The following is a 14,759-nucleotide window of genomic DNA, read 5'->3' as shown; positions in this document are numbered from 1 at the left end:
AACCACAGGCTTTTTGCTATGGTCATTTGTCAGAGTTTCTTGTTATATTTATATTAAGTTAGAACGACAAGTCTTTAGCTGTGGATGTTTGTCAGTATTAATCACACCTTTAGTCTAATTTTTACCAGAAGTTTTTTTAAAAATCTATTTAGTGAGAACCACAGACCTTTTACCAGAGAGTTCTGCCGATATTTATTTTTTTGGAATTAAAAATGTTTTAAAGAACCTCACATTTGAGTAACCATCAAAAAGAAACAATTCTGCCGGTAGAATTATATTGCAATCTGAGTTTAATCCACCGTTATATTAATGAAATCCAATTTGATTGCAGTTTTGGTCGAGAGATTTCGTTCGGTTCTTTCTCTATAGAGAGGATTTCGCAGTCCTTTCTTTTAATTTTGCTGAAATTATGTATTTCTGCAAGCAATTTCAGAACACCTGAACGAAACTTTATATTCGATCATCAGTTTTGCTTCTCCGTATGGAGATTGGGGCCATAAATTTTACTTCTTCAAGACACACTGTCAGACGCCGCCAGCCCTGGCTCTACCCAGGATCACCATTCGCTCTTTCCCCACTGTGCTACGCCATGTTTCTCTGAGTCTTCTTCTCTTGCGTTTTCCTTCCGGTACCCATGCATATGTCGGTGCAACTCGTGGTAGGGAACTGTTATCAATTCCCAGCACGTTTCCAATCCATGTCCACCTCCTTCTCTTTGCTTGGTCGCTGATAGTTTCCATGTTAGCTCACATGTGCTTCTCTTCATTTGACACTCGCATGGGCCAATAGATTTTTAAACGCCTACGCAGGAACTTGTGCTGGAAAGTATCTAGCTTGGCTTCATCTCCCTTTGTCATCCTCCCACGATTCACATCCGTACAGCAACACAGCTATTACATTGGACTTGAATATCCTTATCTTATTGTTTGATTGATTGATTGATTGATTGATTGATTGATTGACTGATTGATTGATTGATTGACTGATTGATTGATTGATTGATTGATTGATTGATGACTTGAATGATTGAAAGATACCTACACTCTAATAATCAAAAAGACATAAATTTCAAACATTCGCAAAATTGGCGAATACATTTACAACACAGCAACACCTCATTTACAATTTCTCAACTACAAGAAAGATAAAAGTAAATAAATGGAGGCCTACATGAGCTCACATTGTGAGCCTATGTTTGTAATAACATTAAGCACCCATATTCTCACACTGAAACACTTCAGATCCCCCTCTTGTAGTATCACTGACCCATATGCTAAGTTAACTTTTGACTTGCGGTTTTGGGGTATTTTAGAAATCCAGTATAAGCCATTTATAACAAGGGCTTATTTTAACCTGAAAATCTTAGGGTCTTTCACTTTTTTAAGATAATTCAGTTTTATCCCAATAACGGCAAATATCACTTTTAAGCCACACATGTACGCACTGCGGACCTATTTTTTATTCCTAGTTGTCAGTCACTTTTCTTAGCTTAGAAGAACATTTTGGGAAGTTGGCGAGACCTTAGTTGAATTTTCACCGCACTAATCATTTGTCTTGTGGAGTCAAAAAGGACAACACAAACTTTGTGAAATTAAGTTCAAGTTCCAGTTTATTAAAATGTTTTTGAAGAATGGTTTTAATTGAGTTACTCGCGCTCGCGTTATATTGTCAAGAACTGCTCGCACTGAATGATTTAACCATCATTTTGTCCATGTTAAATACTTTGACTCGCCACCTCTTTAAATCCGATCTTAGCTTAGCATGGATTAATAGACCACGAACATAAAAGAACATAATTTCTCGTCCCCTCTTTTGTCGTGAAAATCTCATGTAATCCAGTTATTGCGACTTTCGACAACTGTCGTGCGCAGTCGTTGACTTTGAACTATGTCAAATATTTCGCAGCGAGAGTCGTCATGGTGTGTTTTTTCTCGTTTATTGGCCCTCGCTCGCGGAGCGAGTCAGTTAAAAGCGAAAAATCTACGAGAGTTTTCCTGGTGACTGTTTATTTATTTATTTATTTATTTATTTATTTATTTATTTATTTATTTATTTTCACTCGTTTATTGGCCCTGGCCCGCTGAGCGAGTTTAAAGTGAAAAATTCACTGCAACTCTCTCCCGTAATTAATAACATTCAGTCGTTGATGAAAAGTATCATAGCTTTTTAGCTTACAGGACACTGGGTTCATTTTCACGAGATAAATTCTAAGCTGGGCGATTGTCTTCAAAGATATCCTCTTTCCAAGACACCAGTGATAACGTTATGTGTACAAAAAAAAAAACAAGTCACGCGAGGTTAAAACATATTTTCCTTCTTTTCAATCTCGTAAAACGTGGGACAAGAGGTGAAGAATTAGACAGAATTGAAGATTCGTTGTGCATCAAAATAATCAGTGCTAAAGAATAAATTGGTTCAGGGCAATTTTCTGGAATTTGTGATTCATTTATGCACGAACAAATTTGATATAAAGGGAAGACTATATATCTACATATGAAGCGACAGAAAAACTTTGACGAATTGCTTTCAAAATGGTTCTAGAAAGAAAGTTAGGAATGCAAAGTTGACAAAAAGTATCGCACGTCAGTTTAATTGGGATAAATGGACTTTAAACGTTTTGCGGTCCTTCATAACTAACACAATCTCTGGTTATATTTTGGAACTCTGTCCAATTGACTTACGAGAATCATTGGAAAGTCGTTTGGCAGAGCAGGACAATTAAAACCTAATGTTGGCAGTCACATCTTTTAACGTTGATCAAATTCACCCCAAGGGAAAATTCATACTTAATAAAGCAATTTAACTTTGAAAAGACTTCAAATGAAAAGAAAAATTATTTCCGTGACAGTATGATACGAAGCCTTCACACAAAGGGGTCATTTCCGAAGGGACCCTTTATTACGAGTTAGTAATAGTTCAGTTGAAAATTCTGGGGAAAAAAATGGCAGAACTCAGGTATTTAACGTTAGCGGTCGAAAATGTACTCGGGGAAAGTGTGAATCAGCTATAGGAAAAAAACAGGCAGATAGGAAACAGAAAAATCTCAGTTTATTAGAACTTCAAGAGCAGATAATGTCAATGGTAGCAAAAATTCGTGTGGTATGTAATAAGACCCGTTCAAACCGGCCGGAAAACAACACTTTAGAGAGTGAAGAATTAAACGGAAGTAAAGGCTTGAAAACTCGGCATTTATACTGTTCGTCTAACGAAGGCAGTCTTTTATCTTCGAAAAGCACTTACAGCCGGGTTCAAAAATGATAAATTAAGGTGGAAATTGTGCTGCGGTTGTATCGTAAAAGGTGTTGTTTTGGGTTCAATAGATTTTAAGTCCTCTAGCAGATGGAAATAGAATTATATTAGTTCGTCTGGCAGGACCTACAAAGAAACAAAACAATTTGAATTATTTACTTCGTACACCGCTTTCTCAATATCAAGAGTAACTGTGACACAGTTCAAAGTTGTTTTAAAATCCCTATCAAACGGAAAAATGTCACTCAATAGTATTGTTAAATTCTTGACTGTTAACATCTCACAAAGGTTAAATTAAAAACAAAATTCACAAAGACCATTCAAAGAAAATTATTTAGTATAGCGAACTTAATAATCGTTTTGAAGCAACGAGCAGTTTTAACACCAATTTTAGTCCAAGATGGATGCTTCTGGAATCATTAAAAGATCTCTATTGTCTCGCTTTGGCACATTTATCTTTTCAGTGCAGGTTTTTTTTCAATAATGAGCTGTTATCAACATTCGCACAGAATTTTTATCATAGAAATGCTATCTTCATCAATTCTCCGCCCATTAATAGCCTTGCCTTCGAGCAATAAACTTTGAAAGAGATAGCTATCTAATATTAAATCTCTATAAATGATAATTTTCGTAGCATGTAGACTAAACTAAAAACTATTCTTACAATCAGATGGCGAAAAGCGCTGCTGGCAAATTACAAAAACAAAATGCACCGAAAATAGATTGTTTTTCTCGTTCCATTAACTTTGAAGAGAAAATTACTTAGCGTAACATACTCTCCCTTAATTCCCGCACTAAAGCAAGCAACTGATTTTATTCAACATTTGTTAACTGACGTGCTGTATGCTGAATTTGTTGCCGGTATATATTCAATGACGTTTTCATGATCAATTCTGAGATATGGAGCTTCTTCCACCTGTATTTCTTAGGGGCAGTAAGTACCTAAGGTAATATAATAAATTCCAAAGTTGTCTTCATTAAGGTTCGCTTGTCTATTATGGTCACTTAGTTCAGCATAACTTGTTCCCGAGACGCTAAAAAAACTAACAATATTTCCATGGAATGGTGTAGGCGTAGATATTTATTGGACTGCATTCTAAACGTTTAACCATTGTGGAAGAGTGCGTCAAGAGAACCATTGTGGAAGAGTGCGTCGAGGGAACATTCGGAGAAAGGTAAGGTCAAAGACTGCTGCTCTAGAACGACACGGCAGCAAATAGCACTAAATTCGGCTTGGGTTTGCAATTTTATTTAAGGTTTCAAATTGAATCTGTTGTACTTCTTAAAAATAATTTGTCCATTCTACGATTTAGTTTGGTTTGGTTTAGATTCAATCAAAAGAAAAAACAGTGGTATATTAAATAACTAATGAATTGAACACATCAATGACTAAAGCTTGATTCTCCTTCGGGCCAGCTCTTGTCGTGGTCGCTTTTTGCGGGAAAGAGGTTTTTAATTAATACCCTACAAGTGAGCGTAACTTTATCTTTTCATGATCATATTCTAAGAAAAACAAAACGAATTAACACCAAATACATTGAATTGGGTTCTCTAAGAGAGCATGTCTCCGCTTCGGTCTCAACTACTTTACAGAAACTTCTTCTAGGACCTGAACAAAACAAGTATTCGTTCGTATTTTCAGGCCATGACTTATTTGTACAATTATTCACAGTTACATTAGTATTTTGTCTGTTTGTTACGGCCCCCTATACTTCTTACACCGCAAAGATAAAGCTTACATATGCGCTTTCAATGCACAATGCTTGTGCAAACAATCCAAACATTACTTAACCAATATACCCAAGAACTTAATTTTTTTTGGCGGTTTTTTTTTCTCGGTGCCTTTTCATGCTAATAAAACTTTAGCATATCTTTTAGACGCACTATATGAAGTTTGCCTAAGAACTACATTATCAATGCTATTTTGCAGGGCGCCTGTTCAAGATAATCACTATTTAAATTAAATCCGCCCCGATTTTACCCCAGTGTGGACATGGAAAGAAGAGACACTCTAACCTGCATGCCAACCAATATACCAAAAAGCCAAAATGAAAATTGCGTGGGTGTGTAATAAAAAACGCCGAAAGGAAATAACTTGCTTCAGATGGCCGGTGGAAAAGCTATTAAAAAACAGAATACAAAGGCTTCATTAGGTTAGGCTTTTTCAACGCTATCTCATAAATCTTTCACTGAAGTACAGGCCAACGCCTTTCGCTGATATATCTTAATTTCTTCCGCATTGTCAGTTTTCAGTTTGCTGCGGACGAAAAAAAAAATCTTCATTAACATCAAAAAACGGTGGCTAAAAGACAGGAAACTTCACTTGGTAAGTTGTTTACAAAATTGCTTTCAATTGTAATAGGAAAATTTGACGACGAAATAAAGTTAACGAACTGAAATCGTCCAAAAAATGACAATATGATGGCAAATTTTTAAAAAAATAATTTCAATGTAGATCAGTAAATTTTCATGAAAGATTTTTTTTTCTCGCTACGCTGGGTTAATTGGGAATCCGTGCTAGCGGAGAAATGCCAAAAGAAACAATTTTGATCAAAACGAAAGTAAACGCTAGACATACTTTTAATTATGTCATTTTCATTTGTCAAATATGAATTTCGACTCTTCAATTATAGCTACGAAACTACTTATAAGAAATCTACGACCTCATCTCTTGTGTTAAAGAGGGTGTTAACTTTGATTTGGGCGCTCATTTTGTCTCGAAATTGTCGGCCTGAGTGAGCTGAAATTACTACAATTTGCACACTGGCAAGAAACGTATTTTCATCGCCCGGAGCAACCATTCATAAGTATTTTTTATAAGTATTTTTTTATAAGTAGTGGAAGAAAAATAGTTGATCACTACTTGTACGATTGTTCATCTCTGATCCTAAATGCGTACCACTGAAAAATAAACGGAAATTTAGAATCATGATTGACTTTTGAACAGGATTAGTGTCCATTCTCACTACCTCATTTCTCACTTAAGATGCGTGTGACACAATAGTTACTTTTTGCGGACACGTAAAGAAATGCCTCAAGATTCAAGAAACCACATATCTAATATACTGAGTTTTCCACGAAATATGTTGGGAGACTACTCAGATCTTGTGTACACATGGAGTTTAATACAGCTCCGGCTGTTTCATTGGGTAACATGAAGAGTTAGCCCACTCATCAACTGATTAGTTTTCATACACAGTGAAGCCTACTAAATACACATGTGTATGAAATGAAACTTAAAGCTTTCTTATGTACGTACTCTCATGCTGCATAACTGGTTTGGCTTTTTACGAATTCGTGCAAATGATGTCAAAAGTGCATAAGCTATCATTTTCTTTGCCTGATATACTGTTTGGCCTTAAAAAATACGCTATTATTACAACAACTCCACGAGCACAAATGTTTTTGTTTCTTGCTGTTGTCAGGCATACAAACAAATTTTGAACCATGCGGTCGCGTGACAGAAAAAGATCTTTATCTGGTATTTAAAAGACCGACAAGAGTGTGTAAGAGGAGAGTATTCGAAAGCAACGAGTCAATGACGTCAGTGTATGCCCGACTGTCTCTAAGCTACTTCCTCTCTGAGTATAGTTAAGATCTGCGACAAGTTTGCTTCATGGCGATTTTAAACGCATCAAATACAGTCTCATTGTGATGTGCATGGGTTTTGGACAAAGATGGTACACTTTAATTTCAACCTGAACAGAACTTTTTGAGCTAATTCGAAAGAAAACGTATCACAACATCAAGGCAACATTTTTGGCAATTGTAAGATCATAAGCTCTTCCTGTATTGTTATGGTTCAAGAGTGCCTCAATACTCTAATAGTTTGTCATGACACTTATCTCAATCCAGTTAAAAAGCTTGTGGTAAATATTGGTTTGATTCAGTTCAGTTTTGCTCATTTTGCATTTTTGATTAAATACCACCATGTTGCGGACCTCTATGTATCTCAAGGACAAACTTTAATGCGTAGTTTTGTGCTATATGTATATATCGCGATAATGGCGATTCCTAAATACAGCGAATTCTGCACGTGCTGGTACTAAAGGTGTAAATGACTTCAGTGAAGATCTCTTTCTCTTTAGTCTTTTTCTTGACGAACGCAAATATGATTCATTTTAAATCTGTGACATCCAGCCATGCTCCCACGACCTTCCCAAAAGACCATATTCGTATTCCCGGTATTGGACTGGAACTAGCTTGCAGTCGAGGTTCATGCGGGGGAATATCATTAAAAGAGATTAACATCATTTGCACTTGAACAGACTCTCCGCATTAGCCTCAGTTGCACGCTAGTTCCAGTCCAAAACCGAGAATACGAATATGGTCCGTTGACTAGCCGCCCCCATCCCCTCCCTTGCAAGGTGCTTTTGAATCCCTTGATGGAGTGTACGCTCGGCATGGCATAGGCCATAGGTTCGAATCCCGTTGAGCTTTATGGGTGTCATTGGTGACTGCTTGCGCTGAACATTTCGTGATGCTAACCGGCTCGACCTTGGACATTATAAAGAATGAAGTCTTTGTGCGATTACGATATTAAGGTTTCATATCATTTCGAAAATTTAAAATAGAACGAATGTGATTTTGTATAACACAGGTTTATGACTGTTGCTGAGCCAGCCGCAAGACATTGCGCTCACTACTGAAAAACTGAAGGGCCAAATGCGACTGTAATGAATTTAAAAAGGAAAAACAAGATTAAGCGATCATTTTAAAAATATTCATGACCAAGATATTTTAGCGTCCGTTTTCAGTTACCTAAATGGTCCCAAATCGCTTCATCTCACACGCACAACAACATTTGGTCAAGAAAAACCAACCCCCTCGTCCAATTTTCTAAATGCTCTCTTTATTTCCAAGCAAAACGAAACACTACGTAATTTAGCATAAGGATCAAATTTATGCTGCAAACTGCTTGTGGCATTCTGTGATCTTAATTACGGTAGAGAAAAAGACCTACTAGAACATTTCGATATTTTCGCTTTTATAAGATCTGAAGACTGAGTGGTCGATTGTAAAATCGACACCAACGTGAAACATGAACTTACAGTGGCCTTAAAGTTCCCACGCTTCTCTGGTGTTTGTAGCATGAACCGACTAGGGCTGTCCCTACTCCCCCTGAGTGGTATGCTAGTCCATCGCAGATCACTTCTCGAGCCCTTCCCCTCCCCCAATGTTTTTTACAATATTTAGAGAGGAAGCCACGTCAGCCTTAGCTGTTTTTCATGCGGTTTTCTATCCTGGTCGAACTGGAATTTGGAGTGTTGGTTTTTGTGCAGAGAGGAAAATCGAGGAAGTCGGAGAAAAACCCTCGGAGCCATGCCATGCGCGCCAGGCGAGAACCAACAAACTCAACTCACATATCCGCAACCCACATCTTTTGTTCATTGGCACCAGCCAATCAGATAAAGAGAAACAATGTAAAGTGTTTTGTCTAAAGAAACAGCGGAAAGGACAAAGACCATGGCACAAAATTTTTTGCGGTTCTCGCTTAAAGGGCGGCTTTTTCACGATCTGCAAAAGCTGTTTTCCCCAGAAAGAAAAAAACTCTACTGCAGGTTACTGGAAGACGAATCTAGCTCTCTGGGAGAATCCTACAGGACAGAGTAGAATATGCTCGAATTTTGAAGAATTTACCTTGCTACGAGAAAAACAGGCAGCAACTTTTGAACCCGACCAGCTAAAAAGCGTCAAATTAAATTACTTCGCTTCAAGAAAAAACAGTACCTCTTAATCGCAAGAATTAGATCCCGCAAAACATAAAAAAATCCCCAATCTGCAAAATTAATAACCCCGCAAAAAATTTTGTCGCTCGGTATCGATCATGAAACTTCAAGTCTAAAGGCGTTAACCTGTTAACCGCCCTTTCTTCAATAGGAAAATTATACTTCAGATATTATGTGGAATTCTAGTTTCTCGAACCTCCAAGGGAAACGAAAATCAGTTGATTTGAAAAATCACCTAGTTCGAGAAATTGGAGAAAAAATTACAGTGTTTGACTGAGGAGAGGGAAAAGACTTTTGGTTCGAGTTATCAGTAGGTTTGAAAAGTCGAGGGTTCGAGAAATCTAGATCAGTTCCACTGGAATTCTATTTTTAGTTACATGTTTGTATGTGCGGCTTACCTCATCGCTCAATGTTATCGTTTCAAGCAGTTTTACTCATCCAAAGCCATCACAACTCCTCGTTTTGTCTGCTGTGGCTTTGCTAGTTTCTTAATTAAAGATATTCTCAAGAATTTCGCGATAAAAAGAACACGTTCGTAGAATCACCAGCTTTGATTTAAGCATTTCAGTGTTTCGTGATACAACGGAGAAGTTTCATTAGTTGTTCTTGTCAAACTAAACCTCCACAGAAAAAATAACTTTAAATAATTGAACTAAATGCCTCATTTCGAGAACGAGTATTACAAAATGCGTAAATTAAGTAATCAAAAATAGCCTCTTGTTTATTGATATTTGGAGAAGTTAATTGTTATGAGTGGGCGTTGGCGATAGGTGAAAACTCTCGTGGGCTGTTAACCAAACGATTCAGTGAAGGTATACTTAAAAGCAAACACTTTTTCCTGTCTTGTAATTCATTCATTGCAAATAATGTTATTCGAAATTCAGGAGCAATCTTTAGATGCATTAGAAGAAACCGCAGGACACTGCTATCAAGGTATATAAAAATTTTAGTGAAGCCGCGAGCAGGACAAGGTGGCGTGTAGCTGAAATTCCTTCATATCTACTCCAGATATGCGCGCCGTATCACCCGCCGTGCTGCCCACGCTGTTAAACCCACAACAAATTACTGCTATAAATAGCTGCATGCTGTTTTTAGACAGTTATTCTCACTCACTGTCTCTCACGCACAGGTACTGATTAGCCGTTGCTTTGTCTGCCCGACGATGGAAAACAAGTTCTTGATTTTATTGCTGACCATCGCAGTTCAATTTCTGTCAACCGGTATGTGCAAGCCTCTGATTTCAATGTTTTTACAGATAGTGCACATGATTCTTAAAAAGCAAGTTTTTTCCCTGTCGAGCAGATAGCTGAAAGTAATGCATTTTACTGTAACGATTATATACATTGGAGATTGATTGCCAGAAGTGTCACTCTTTTTTTAACAAATCATTGCGGGTTTATTTTGCCGTCTTGAAAATAGATTTTTTTGTTAGACTGAATCTCGAAACAGACTAGGGAAATAATTTTTACACTTCTGGGGCCCGTTTCTCGAAGGTCCCGAAAAGTTTTCACACCCGAATAACCTTAGCAAAATCTCAAACCTTATGACTAGAGAGCCGAAAAGATTTCGGGGCTTTCGAAAAACGGGCCCCTGCAACGAAAACCAATAACTGTCAGTAAAATTTGAGCAATTTGTTTCGTCAAAGTCTTTTTGCAGTAGCTATCTTTAGTTTGCAGCCTGTGAGCATTTGAAAAAAAAATAGTTTGCGAATAAAATATATTTCACAAAAGTTTTCCTTACGGACACTTTATTTCGTGCCACGTTTGCGGAGCACAAAACCGCGATGAATATTTAATCTATCGGTTGCTCGTATCTTTGGCAAGTGGGAAATGATATCGAGGATGTCACATGACCGCGCGAGGATACGAATTTTATCTTCGAGTGCTGAGTTTTCCCGCTGATAATCTCACCACGCGTGTTGCGTGGATGTTTTCGTGGAAATGAAACTGCGTGTAAAGCAGCTTGGGCGGTCCACGCGAGTAAAACCCATGCCACTGTCGGATTGTCTATTTTTATTCTCCTGGGAGTTCCGAAATCGAAAGTGTTTTAAAACTAAGGCAGCGTCCACACTGCACGGTTAGACGGTTAGACCTTCCGTCCACACTAATCCGTCAGAAAAATGGAACTCTTTGAAAACGCTCTTCAAACTAGAGGACAACGACAATTTTCTCTCATTTTAAAATTACATGTTATTTGGCTCGGGGATAGCTAGTGCTAATCTAGGTGGGCTATTAATCGCTTATGCATATAACTAAATTAATTAAATAACAATAATTAGATAGATTAAATAAATAGCAATTAAGCAAGGAATTTGAAAACGTCGGCTTTCCGTTTTCGCGTGGATGCAAAACATTTTAAAAACGGGGTTTTTCGAAAAGGATGGCGTCACAATAATCATATTATTTCTCTGACCGAGTTTTCCTCAAACGAAAATCCCAAATTGTGTTTAATGAAATTTGAAAAAAATTTTTCCTCATTTGCTGGTTAAACAGCTGGGCTGGGTTGGGTTGGGCTCACAGGAGCGTGAGTTTTGTATCCCTGTAACTGTTCTACGGGGAGCTAGCACTGTTGTTTATTGTCATAACGTTATTTATGTGTTTCACCACACCATCTGTGTTGGTTCCGTACTACATTTGTATCAATCTAATAAGTGGCGTAATCGTTCTATTGTCCACTCCTCTCTCTCCACCTCATCTAGAGGGCCGAACGTGTCACTTCTACGACTACTCGAAGTCATGTTCTGGTTCAAACTGCCCTTTGAGCACGATTCAGTGTAAAGACGAGCAGGACAAGTGCTTCTCGGTTTATGGCTACGCAACTGATGGAACTTTGAAGGTATTGGAATATAACAGGCTAGTTAACATTTTTCATTCTCCGCTCCACTCTAAGAAAGGTAAAAATGCACTCGGGAACAAGCGAAATCCCGTGTGACATAAACATCGCTGTCAATCTTTTGCCAGTCAAGCGTGTGAGCTTTCTATTCTGAGAGTAAAAGGATTTTCGAAGACGATCTGAGCGTATCCGACGATATCCGAAGATTTCCGAAGACGATCGGACTATTTCCCGGTTTAAGTCAACATAACGTTGTCGCCAGGAGGTTTTATTTGGAGAAATTGGAGAACTAAAGGAAGTAGCGTCACTTACATGGACGAATCGCTTCTAGTTGACATGTTTTAAGAAAGTGTGTCTCAAAGTGTGCAGTACGACCGGCAATCAAAACCGAACTGATACTATCCTAGTGACCCCCGACGAGCGACGATTTGAGTTGCCAGACGCAGGCAATTCGTTTTTGGCGCCAAATTAAAAGCTTGGAGACAAAAGTATTTCACATTAATTTTTTTTCACTTTTTACAATCTAATGATTTTTGGAATTATAAATCTCTTTTCGAGAATATTCAATGCCGTCCCTAGTGAGGAATCTTGCCCGACTTCAGTGCCTTTTCTGTCAACTTACATTCGACTTCAGGACAGTAGTTTTTCCCGCCTGCTGAATCTTGATTGGTCAATTCAAATTTCAGGTGCACCAGTCGTATTCAAGGGGCTCCTGACCTGAATCAGTTTTAGTGGCCCCCTGATCCTTGGACACACAGTGACGTTAAGTTGTTTATTCACTTTAATAGGCTTTCCAAATAGGCTGCTGGAAACAAGATGACGGTTGTTCACAGACAGCGTGCATATTTCGGAAAGTTGCGTCAATACATTTCTGCTGTTGCACTGGGGACCTGTGCAACTCTTCGCGTCCAACAGGGTGAGGTTTTCGCTGAAACGTGAGTGGCACGGGTGTTATAGTAAATTAAGTTCCATTGATTTCGCTCGTTGATTTTTCGTTAAACCTCCGACTGCGAGGATCTTAGCCTTCAATCTTCCATCTCACGTTTCCGGCTATCGACTTCCGTTGAGTTCCGTCAGACGGAAGTAAAGAATCGTGGCTTAGCCCATGTTTAGTGTAACACTATTTATACCTATATTTACCGAAATGATGTGAAAGATTAGGAGATATAAATAAGAAATAAGCCCTCGCCTCGACACTTTTAAATCTATATTAGCGACATATTCTAGCTCTCATGACCAATCGCCATAAAACTTCATTTTCATCTGGGTCTTCTCCAATCTCACTGAGCCTTTTTCCCTCCCTCACGAAAATGTCCTTACCAAAAACATCCTTAAAGTTATTTGCGATCACCCACTACATACTTTTGATGGTAGTTTTAGATTCGACGAAACCTGGCCTTTAAAAGGTCTTCAAAAGCAAAGTGGATAGTATAATCAATCAATCAATTCAATCAATAAAACCTCTGGGTTTTTAGTTGTGACAGTTGTGTCAATCTCGTTAACGCAGTTGCATGTTTCTTTTAAATTTCAGGGTTAAAGTACCAGCAGCAGTTGATACTTCCAAGTAGTACAAACAAGATAATTTAAAGTGGCCAACAGTGCTACTGACCTTCCGGTTTTTGGTATTCTCTCACAGCTAGTCCAATGGTGCCGGAGATCAGACATTAGTTTTGACGTCTGGAGGTTAATGGTTTGAATAAATTTTTCATGTCAGAGAGATCTCCATTTCGAGATCGGTAAAACCTGATGCAAATAGAACTTTTCGCGGTTTCTGACGCCATCTTGCTTGGGAAGGGGGCCGGGGCAAACATGGCAAAAGTTACAGTAAATGTATGGGGAAAAGTTATGTTTTACAACTCACGGAAAATCTGAGTTCTAAAGTATCTATGAATTAAAAACTAAAGCTACAAGGTAAAACAATTTACTGATCGCATTTGATGGAAATAGCCTCGCTAGAAAGGCCACAGTTATGGTTTTCATTTTTCCATACATTTGTCTGTAAAACCGAGTCACAATTTCGCGGGAAGATTTAAAGACATTTGTATGAAAAATTAAGAGTGCAATTCCTCGCCTCACTGCCAATCTGTTCTTCGAATTGAGCCAAAAATCTGTTGGGTATCTGTTTCTTGTAACTCAGCACACACTCAGAAAGTCAATCACTTTCAGCTTATTGGACTCACTGGGCATCGAACTTTTAAATTCTCCTATACATTTACTACAATTGTTGCTGTGCTCGCCCCCGAGCAAGATGGCGTCAGAAACTGTGAAAAGGTATACTTGTCGTTGAAGTTGTTCGTCAACGTTATTGGTGTAGATGTGATAGAATTTTAAAGATCAGAAAGGTCTAAAAGCGAAAACAAAACAGTTTGTCGTACAAGCAAGCTGAAACTTTTAGTATATAAGTCAAGGATAGTTATAACACAACCAATATAAAAGATAAAATTGCAACAAAATAATAAAAATGAAACTTGTTAATGTAGCACAACACGAGTGACTTGTTGTTTTCATAGCAGTTGGCAATACACTCGAAGCTCTCTGACAACCACTTCCGTGAGTGACCAACTCTATTTATAACTTGTAATGTGAAACCCCGTTTGAATTAAAAGCTCTTTTACACGACCGTTTCTGCAAGCGACCGGGGCCATCTTTGCGTATTTCCAACCGGTTTATCTCCCGTAAGTGACCACCGAATTATTCTGGTTCTCATTAAAATCAACAGTACCTGATCAGATTTACCATAATATTGCGTAATTTTACTTTTTTATTTGGCAACAAAACTAACAAATAAAAGAGTGAACTTTAGATTCAGGCGAACCGCAAGATATCTACGAATTGTTTCTAGAGGCCAAAAAACAACCAATGAGAGTGTGCGTAAGATTCGTCCAATCCCCAGCTGTATGACATACGGCCATACTTGGTTCTCTGACGCAATATACCGGAGTTGCATAA

General features: G+C 38.1%; 1 protein-coding gene across 3 annotated transcripts; it reads left to right on the top strand.

Moving 5' to 3' along the window:
- The first annotated feature begins 3,978 nt into the window (after window positions 1-3,978).
- Window positions 3,979-14,712, top strand: LOC145488927 (activin receptor type-2A-like). Of its 3 annotated transcripts, XM_081467778.1 has the most exons (6): window positions 3,979-4,424; window positions 5,496-5,575; window positions 10,108-10,198; window positions 11,677-11,813; window positions 12,599-12,726; window positions 13,342-14,712. In XM_081467778.1, the coding sequence occupies exons 3-6, from the start codon at window positions 10,141-10,143 to the stop codon at window positions 13,376-13,378; spliced, it is 360 nt and encodes a 119-aa protein (XP_081323904.1). In that variant the 5' UTR covers window positions 3,979-4,424; window positions 5,496-5,575; window positions 10,108-10,140; the 3' UTR covers window positions 13,379-14,712. The 3 variants fall into 3 exon arrangements, with proteins under 3 accessions (XP_081323904.1, XP_081323907.1, XP_081323906.1); XM_081467781.1 differs by lacking the exon at window positions 5,496-5,575; XM_081467780.1 differs by lacking the exon at window positions 3,979-4,424 and having other exon boundaries at window positions 5,294-5,575.
- The last annotated feature ends 47 nt before the right edge of the window (window positions 14,713-14,759 follow it).

This window comes from Orbicella franksi, chromosome 6, assembly GCF_964199315.1.
Source record: "Orbicella franksi chromosome 6, jaOrbFran1.1, whole genome shotgun sequence".
In the NCBI taxonomy this organism is placed as follows: domain Eukaryota; kingdom Metazoa; phylum Cnidaria; class Anthozoa; order Scleractinia; family Merulinidae; genus Orbicella; species Orbicella franksi.
Note: the sequence above shows the minus strand (reverse complement) of the source record. Positions and strands in the feature narration are given on the sequence as shown.